Raw genomic sequence first — 9,251 nt, 5'->3', positions numbered from 1 at the left:
CCGAGAGTAAAGGTGCTCCTGGAATTTAAAAAAGAATAAAGGCACAGAATGAGATTTCCCCTTTAAGATCAAGTCCCTAGAGTTAAAGATTACACCACAATAATGCACTGTAAGTCAAAAAGGCTGGAAATGACAAATTGCAAGTTTGGATGATTCATGCTGCCTGGCAGAGTCCAAAGCTTTGAGGGTGAATTGAAAATACCCTGTCACAGCTGGGTTTATAAAAACCTCTGGGCCAAATGCTGACTCCACCAGTATGGGTGACAAAGCCTGCAGATGACACTGGAGACAAGATGGCACAGCTGTGTGAAAAACAATGCACTCGGCTACATGGCCTGGTTTGCATGAGAGCAGACGGGAGTGTTATTCAAGCTTAACAGATGACTTCTAAGGGTAGAGTTGTATGCGAGTCTTCCCCTTATAAAATGTGAGTCATTATATGTTCTTAGAGTAGTTTACATTCACGAGATGTAAAGCATAATGCAAGTAGTCTGTTTAAATGAATAAGCTTGGTATTTGGTAGTGCTCAGCATCTTTCCTACTGTTCAAGTCATTGTAAATTATGGATGTTCTGATCAAATTACTTTTGAATTAGCCAGACCATTTACTCAATGCTTACTTTCTCTCTGAAGATAAATGAGAGGGATTCTAATTTTAATCAAAACAAAATACAGAAAAGAAAATCAATTACTATTTAATGTTATTTCCATCAGCATGTGATGGAAAGTTTCCAGAGGAACTTGGGCTTAAAATTGCAAAACAATATAAAATGCAGGAACACAGTTGGGTTCTAACTATTGGATTTTTTTAATATACTATCAGAAAATATGGCAGTGTGTGTTTTTTCAAAAAAGGCAGAAGAATTACTCCAAACAATTAACTAAGCAAAACCAGAATACAGTATACTGCCTTGTACAATAAATAAAAACCTGTTGATACAGATGTAAAACACCTCCCAGGCAAACATTAAAAAAGATCAGCCAATCCTATATAAAGAACAGTGTGAATTTGCTGAATTCAATAATGAATATCTTCATGGCTTAGGCCTTGATAGATGGAGTGCTCACATCCAGATGTTTACTGTGATTTGTCAATGGCCTTGTTCTTAATCCTCCTGAACAGGAAATAACAGTCTTTTCTCTGGGGTCTCCCTTGGGGACTATGGCATTCTCTCTCTCTCTGGCCTGAATCATCTCAACACAGATCAGGCTGCTGGGGAATTAACCAAGTGGAGGAGGCATGGATGTGCCTTTAACCCCTTTGGTTTCTTCATGGCTTCAGATGGCTTCCTCACCATCTGCCATGATGGGAATGTTATTTAGTCATTGTGAAGAAAAAAAGGAGTCACCCATGCCATCCCACGAGGCATATATGTAGGGTCGTTGTCCCTACAAAATGTGTCAGAGCAGCCACATCTAGTCCCACTACCACTGAGGGGGAGGTCTGTGGGCAGATCGAGCCTCTGATGCTGGTGTGTGTCTCCATATCTCAGCATCGCATTTTTATTTTGGTGAAGCTGCGGCTCCACAGCCACTGTTAGTGATAGGGATGGCCCAAGAGGGAGTATTTGTGAAAAGACTGGATGTCCCTAAGGTGTCCATGTATACCAGAGGGTGTGTAGTGTGTGTGTATGGGTAGATGAATGCAGCCTCTGCAGACTACCCCCATTGCTTGTTTCTCAACATGCGAGACCCCCACATGGGATGGGTTACTCACTTTGCTGTGTGCAAATGTCCCACTGAATGACGGCTCCCAGCAGCCACACCACTGCCACTCCTGCTATGTAATGGTGTGTATTGGGTGCTGTGCATCAGCCCGTGATGGCTTGGATCAGCCAGTTGCATCTGTTCCAGTACCTAAGGGGGGGGGAGGCCAGTGAAAAGATGAAAATGCAGCGGACAACAGGGTGATTACAGAAGTCTCACATGTGGTGAGATGATTACGCAGGTCTGAGCATGGGCATGTTTTATTCATGTCCCTGGTATGATGGCTGTACAAGGGTACAAAGACATGATCCTCCTTTTCTCCCCATGGAAGTGCTGGTAAGGTAGCGTTGGGGATGCAGCCTGCCTTTAGGTGAAAGATAGAGAATCTTTAGCTTGGACAGTTTTTCTTCTTTTCTAAAGTTTATACGCGCCACTCACAGGCACTACCTGGTGAAGTTGGGAATCTTAAAAGAATCACGTTTTAGGCAGCCCCTTGATGCTGCCTAACCCGGGGAGTCCCATTTACTAGCCATGTATCCAGCCTCAGGAGAAAACCTGCAAATGATGCTGTGGGATAGGCCACTAATGGTGCCGTGTGGACCAGGGAGGGAGAGGAAAAAAGCAACACCCCTGTCACAAGGGATGACAAAAAGCATTATTAACTGGATTAGAAGAACTGAGTGGCAGCAGGAGCTGGGGAGAACGGCAAGTTTTGGTGTGGATGTGCTGGAGTGTATGGGACTAATTGTGTGTGTGCATATGCTCAAGGTAGAAAATACTTTTTGCTGAAACACAAGTATGGGGAAGAAAAATCCTTTGTCAGGAAGAGTGTGGTTAAAATGTTAGTAGCATATCTCAGCACCTGATATGTCCCACTATTCTGCATGTTATTCTTTCTCTCCAGTACCTTGGTTTTCCGTTGGTAGGACTGCTGTTCAAGAAAGTGTTCAGAATCTTTTCATAGTACTAAAAAAAATAGGGATGCTAAATAAGAATTGCCCTTCAAAATTCCCTGCTTGTAGTAGATGTTTCTTCCCCTTGAACATGATCCTCCCATTTTCTCTTCACCACTTTTTTTCTTCTTCCTTTATTCCCACATATACAGATACCATACTAGATTCTCAGAATTGTTAAAGCTGCAAAGAAAGTAGTTATATTCTACTCAAACACTATGCAGAGCAGCTGTATTTTCCTGCTATATCAATTAACAATGTACATTTTCTTCATAGGGCTTTCAGTGAGGCTTTCAGCAAGATGAATGTGGGCAAGTCTGTCTTTTTTTCCACACTTTATCATTATCCCATCTTCCTGCAAATTCGGGATGTGAGCACTGCAACACAAGATTTAGAAGGGCTAGAAACTTGGGTTTTAATCAAGGGAGAATTTAAATTCAGCGTAACCTCTCCCAGGCGTCAGAGAAGCATTGTCCCCTGTTGTTGATGAAGGAATGGCAGAACGGATCCAACCGTTTGAGAGGCAGCCAATTTACTAGCCCCCTGTGCACTTCCGCTCTGCGCGGTGGCCACCATCAGCCCTCCGCGGCTGTGTCTCCAGAAGGCTGTCTGCCACAGTCCTGAGGATGCTCACTGCATAGGCGAATTTTTGAAAGTGCCTCTAGGAGTGGGGATTGAAGTGTAGGAAGAGGGTTGAGAATGGATGGGGGATTTTTATGAGGGGTGCTGGAGAGTGGGGGGGAGGTCTGTGATGGTTAGCACATGGTTAGGTCCCCTTAGAGGGCTGGGGTTTGTTCTCAGAGCCTGTGGGGACTTGTCTAATGCAATGACACATCACACAAATGCAGGGTGATCGCACGAAAAGGCAAAATGTAACCCTTGTGGGAGGGTTTTGCAGATGGGACAAGGGTGTATGTGTTCAAACTCAGGAACAGCAGGCTGAATGAAAAAAGTACAGAGGTGAGGGTGCAGGTGCTGGCAAGCTGTCTGCTTTATGTTGTGTTACTGCATATATTTGTAGGCAGACAAAAGCACAGCTGAGCGTGTGTGGATGCCTGCGACTGGCCCTGTGAAAGGGAGATACTCACTGGTATTTTGTTGTGATAGCCAGTGCCATAGTTCCTGGGGTGCAAGTTATTAATTTTGACTGGCATTGCTTCCAGATCTATATGAACTTGTCTAGGGATGTTTCCCCTTGAAAAAAATTATTATTCCTGAGGCAAGGTTTGGAGGGAGAATATCTTGCATTTAGAGGAGCTGACAGCTGGAAAAACAGAATAATTTTCCAGTGTGCAAGCCCTTCCTCTCGTTATAGTCCCTGACATGCATTGATAACAGATCAGCCATTACTTGTTGGGGTGCACAGGTGTGTCTGTGTTTATTGCAAAGTTTGCTAGTCCTAAAGCAGCTACATTTTGCAGGTTTGATACATTATTAAATAACTGTAAATCAAAGGGCCATTATTTTGAAAGGGCTGCTCTAGAAAACTTACCTGTAATTTTGCTTCTGGGAATTACTTGTGTGAGTAAAGTGGTCCTTTACTTCACTAGCACAGTGGCAGAACAGGTCAGTGAGTCTGTGCTCAGTTCTCAGAGGTAAATTATAGAACATGACTATGTCATCAGCAAATCATCACTTATAGTGACTGTTTAATATGTTTATGGTTTTCTATTTTGGCACCACTTTTAACATCTTTGGTTGTATTTCATTCACAGAGGTAATGTTTTAAGTGAAAACCCACTAATCTCCGTGAATCTAGGTGAACTATTCAATGGAGCTATGAGCACTACCCCAGGATTCAGTAAAAATGTCATTGCGGTGATGTGAACTGGAAAGCAAAATGGTTTTTTACTTTTTATTTTCTATACTTGATTTTGTTAGAAACCCAGAAAATCCATGAGAGTGGAGTGGTACATCTACATATAGGTTTTAATCCTACACTATTTGTATACATATTTAGTATTGTCCCCTGTAGGCCTTAAATAGATGAGTTCATGGTTTGAATATGGAAAATAATATCTTAGCAGTGATTGTATTATGGAGCTGTAATTTAAGTCTTGTGTAAAAGCCGCTTCACTTCCTTTTCTCTAATAAAATGTGTGTCTACTGAAGTGCATCAGCCTTGGATGTGGGTTTAAGAATGCATCAAAGGGAAAGTACGGTCCTGGCTTGCGAAGGCTGAGGTGAAGGTAGCCGGGCAGAAGCGTTGTCGCCTGCTGCCTTCGGAAGCACCTTCTGGAGCCGCACCAAGTCCGCGACAAGCTGTGGGAGGAGGGGGCGGGCAAAGCGAAGCGAAAACCTCCCCCCGCTCCCTCCCTTTGTTCTCATTGCGCGGGGATTGCGCGGGGGGGCGGGGAGTGTGCACACGCCAGGAGGCGACGGGAATCCCCGGGGCTTTTGATAATGATTTGCATCGTAGGTGAGTGGGGGTTTACAGCCAGAGCCCTCCCTGCGCGTAATCTACGCGTGGGGGCTGCACTGTAATCCCCGGCGGCGGCGGGCCGGCCACCTGAGGGCTGGGGAGAGGGCGGTGTCCCCCGCGCCCCACGGCGCTGGAGGGCGGCCCCCCGCCCGGGCACAGGTGCCCCCGCCACCCCAGGGCCCAGCTTCCCCCTTCTCAGGAGCGGTCCCCGAGCGGCGCCCCCGGCGCGGCGGTCCGTGGGCACCCGCAGCGGCCGCCCCGCCGGGGGCCGCCGCGCTCCCGCTGGCTGAGACCGGTCGCCCGCAGCGTGTCCCTGCCCCGGTGCGGAGCCCCCTGGTGGGGCGGGGAGGGGGGGATGCGGGATCCCGCTGCCTGCCCGGGGCCGCGGAGGAGAAGGGATTCTTTTTGACGTCAAGTGACTATAATATAATGATCGCTCGTTCATATCCGGGTCCCCGGGCGGCTTCCCCGAGCCGCGCTCGGCCGCGCGCCGCCGCGCAGTGAGGCGGGGGCGGGCAGGGCAGGGCGGCCGCCCGGAGGTGGCCGGCGGCGGCGGGGCAGCGAGCGCAGCATGCCTGCCGCCTCAGACGCGCCTGCCTCCTGCCGCCGCTGCCCATGGAGATCGCGCTGGTGACTCTGGAGAACGGCGGCGCCACGGCCATCGCGGGCGGCGAGGATGCCGCGGCCGGCGGCGGCAGCAGCGCCCGGGTCCGGCGGCGGGGCGACTTGTTCCACATCGCCGGCTCCGCCGCCGCCGCGCCGCGGCTGAACGACGGCAAGGAGGGCGTCCGGCCGCCGCCAGCGGACGAGGAGCGGGAGCGGCCCCCGTCGGCCCCCCGGGGAGGCGGCGGGAGGCGCCGCAGCGGCAGCGCGGGCAGCCCCAACGGCCAGGCGGCGGCACGCGGAGCTCCCCCGCCGCCCCAACCGCCGCCGCGCGCCCCGCGCCCCGGTGCGGCGGTGGAGATGGGGCCCCCGGAGGAAGGGGGGCACCGCCGGGGCATGGCCATGGCGGCGGCGGCGGGCGAGGAAGAGGAGGAGGCGGCGGCGGCGGCAGCGAACCGGGGCGCCATGCACCACCAGCGGGTGCTGATCAACATCTCGGGGCTGCGCTTCGAGACCCAGCTGGGCACCCTTAACCAGTTCCCCGACACGCTGCTGGGGGACCCGGATAAGCGCATGCGCTACTTCGACCCCCTCCGCAACGAGTACTTCTTCGACCGCAACCGGCCCAGCTTTGACGGGATCCTCTACTTCTACCAGTCTGGGGGCAAGCTCCGCCGGCCTGTCAATGTCTCCATCGACGTCTTCGCCGATGAGATACGCTTCTACCAGCTGGGTGAGGAGGCCATGGAGCGCTTCCGAGAGGATGAGGGCTTCATCAAAGAGGAGGAGAAGCCCCTGCCCCGCAACGAGTTCCAGCGCCAGGTCTGGCTCATCTTTGAGTACCCCGAGAGCTCCGGCTCTGCCCGGGCCATTGCGATCGTCTCTGTGCTGGTCATCCTGATCTCCATCATCACCTTCTGCTTGGAGACCCTGCCAGAATTCAGGGATGAGAGGGAGATGCCTGTGCCCCTGCCCCCACAAAGTAGAGGTTTGAATGGCACGACCGGGGACTCCCCACCCATGCAGCCACCCAGTAGCCTCTCTGATCCCTTCTTCCTCATTGAGACCACCTGTGTGATCTGGTTCACCTTTGAGCTCCTTGTCCGCTTCTTCGCCTGCCCTAGCAAGCCTGAGTTCTCCCGCAACATCATGAATATCATCGACATCGTGGCCATCATCCCCTACTTCATCACCCTTGGCACTGAGCTGGCCCATGAGCAGCAGCACCCTGGGTCTGGCAGTAGCAATGGGGGCGGGGGCCAGCAGCAAGCCATGTCCCTGGCAATCCTCAGAGTCATTCGCCTTGTCAGAGTCTTCAGGATCTTCAAGCTCTCCAGGCACTCCAAGGGTCTGCAGATCTTGGGACAGACTTTGAAAGCCAGCATGAGGGAGCTGGGCCTCCTCATCTTCTTCCTCTTTATTGGGGTGATCCTCTTCTCCAGTGCTGTCTACTTTGCTGAGGCCGATGACCCCGAGTCACATTTCTCCAGCATCCCTGATGCTTTCTGGTGGGCAGTGGTAACCATGACCACTGTGGGCTATGGGGATATGCGACCTGTCACCGTGGGGGGCAAGATTGTGGGTTCCTTGTGTGCCATTGCAGGTGTGCTCACTATTGCCCTCCCTGTCCCTGTCATCGTGTCCAACTTCAATTACTTCTACCACCGAGAGACTGATCATGAGGAGCAAGCTATCCTCAAAGATGAACACAGTAGTGCACAGGGCAGCACAGTGGGGGGAGATGCAAAGACAAGATCCAGTAGAAACTCTCTGAACAAATCTGTTGTGCACTTGGAAAACAGTGAGGGGTTCAACAATGGCACCAGCTCCTTAGAGAAAACCAATATCAAAGCAAAAAGTAACGTAGATCTCAGAAAATCCCTCTATGCTCTCTGCCTGGACACCAATAGGGAAACAGACCTGTAAGGAAAGGAGAGAGTTAGAGTTCAGAAAAGCAGAAAGATTTACTGGTGTCAGAAACTTACTACAATAATTATTCTTTTGGTACCAATTAGTTTTTTAAATCAGGCTATATTTTATAAATTGATCACTGTCCTGAGTAGTCCTCCAGGAATACATGTTTTTATGTTCTTTTTCCATGACACAAAGGGTCACCTATTTTTAAAATAGACTAAGAATAAGCTACGCTCCATGATGCAGGAGCTGGTAAATTATGACAGTGCAAAATCTAATTTGTAGAAACTTATTTTAGCAAACGGTGGTTGGTTTTAAATGGCTCATTTGTAACCCATTCTGTTGCTCCAAGTTTAGTATTAAAGAGTTGGGGGATGTGTGTGTGGAGAATGAATGGATTGAGGGGGGAGGGAGGTTGAAGTTTTTTGTATTGTAGTTTCTGAAATTATTCCAATATATTTTATATTTGTATAACTGTATTTATGGTTGAAAGGGGATTTCTTATTCCTGTGAAATACAACATCGTTAAAGCACTAGGAACATTAGCAGATCAGCACTTTCAGAGTTTTCCACTTGTGATCAATACAGATCTGGTTATCTTATATGTGAAGTGAATTTGGTGCTTTTAACCCTATAGCAGAAAACTTTTATTGTCATTGATATGTTAGTTTCTTGTGAGCCTTAAATTATTAAATATTGTAGATATACTTCTTTATAAATAATTTTATTAATTACCTTACTCTTTCAGAATTTCTAAATAATTCAGTCCTGTGCTTATCATCCCCACCCAAAAAAATGTATGTGCAGCTTTTTTTTTGTAGTTTTACAGTTTTATACCTTTGTTATATATTTGAGACCGAAAGAAAAAAATTGTTGTCTGCTGTTCAACTGCTTTCGATCCAAGTGCACAACAGATCAAAAACATGAGGGAGTGGATAGATATAACAACAAAGTACAATATGAGTGCAAGGTCTGCAAAACTATTTTCATTGTACGCTCCAGATTACTTTGGCATGTGTATCAATCACCTTTATGTATCCATACCATTTGTGTACACAGTTCACTGTTTTTAATTATCATAGACTGGAAACGGACGGCACTTAAAGAGTCTAACATGGCATGTCGTGCTACTTAAATAACCATTGCGTGGCTTATATCTTCGACTCAGATGGAAAGCATCACCTTTCATCAAAACACATCATTGTTTTTTATTTCCGAACAAAACCTTTTCAGTGCTGTGGATTTTACAAGTTAAGATGCTGTTGAAAGACGAATGAAACACTGTCTTCATGGTGATAACACAGCACTGTACAGCTTGCTAGTGAAGACTGACACAAAGTTGCTTCTTTACTTTAAATCAAAGAGCTGTGTTACCATTTTTTCTTGCAAAGGACACCTCTGTTTTCCCCTCAAACTTCTGTTTTATTGCTGAAGGATGTTTCATGCCTTTACCACCTACACTGGCACAGCAAGACTAGCAGAAAGAGAAGTCTTGATTGTCAACGCTCAAGGTTTGTTTCTAACAAATTTTCTAATACAACTAAGTAAATACTAAATCAGGATTATAATTTATGCAAGTACCTCATATATATGTACTGTGATAAATTTGAATCAGCTTTGCAAAACAGTGCTTTTGCCATTCTCTCGTCCAGA

General features: G+C 48.0%; 1 protein-coding gene across 1 annotated transcript; it reads left to right on the top strand.

Annotated features, from left to right (window-relative positions):
* Positions 1-5,696: 5,696 nt before the first annotated feature.
* On the top strand, positions 5,697-7,610 carry LOC309403246 (potassium voltage-gated channel subfamily A member 5-like; the record flags this gene model as incomplete). Its single annotated transcript, XM_081997320.1, has 1 exon — positions 5,697-7,610. The coding sequence occupies one exon, from the start codon at positions 5,697-5,699 to the stop codon at positions 7,608-7,610; it is 1,914 nt and encodes a 637-aa protein (XP_081853446.1).
* Between the last annotated feature and the right edge of the window lie 1,641 nt (positions 7,611-9,251).

This window comes from Phaethon aethereus (assembly GCF_964289735.1).
Source record: "Phaethon aethereus genome assembly, chromosome: 1".
Classification (NCBI taxonomy): Eukaryota; Metazoa; Chordata; class Aves; order Phaethontiformes; family Phaethontidae; genus Phaethon; species Phaethon aethereus.
Note: the sequence above shows the minus strand (reverse complement) of the source record. Positions and strands in the feature narration are given on the sequence as shown.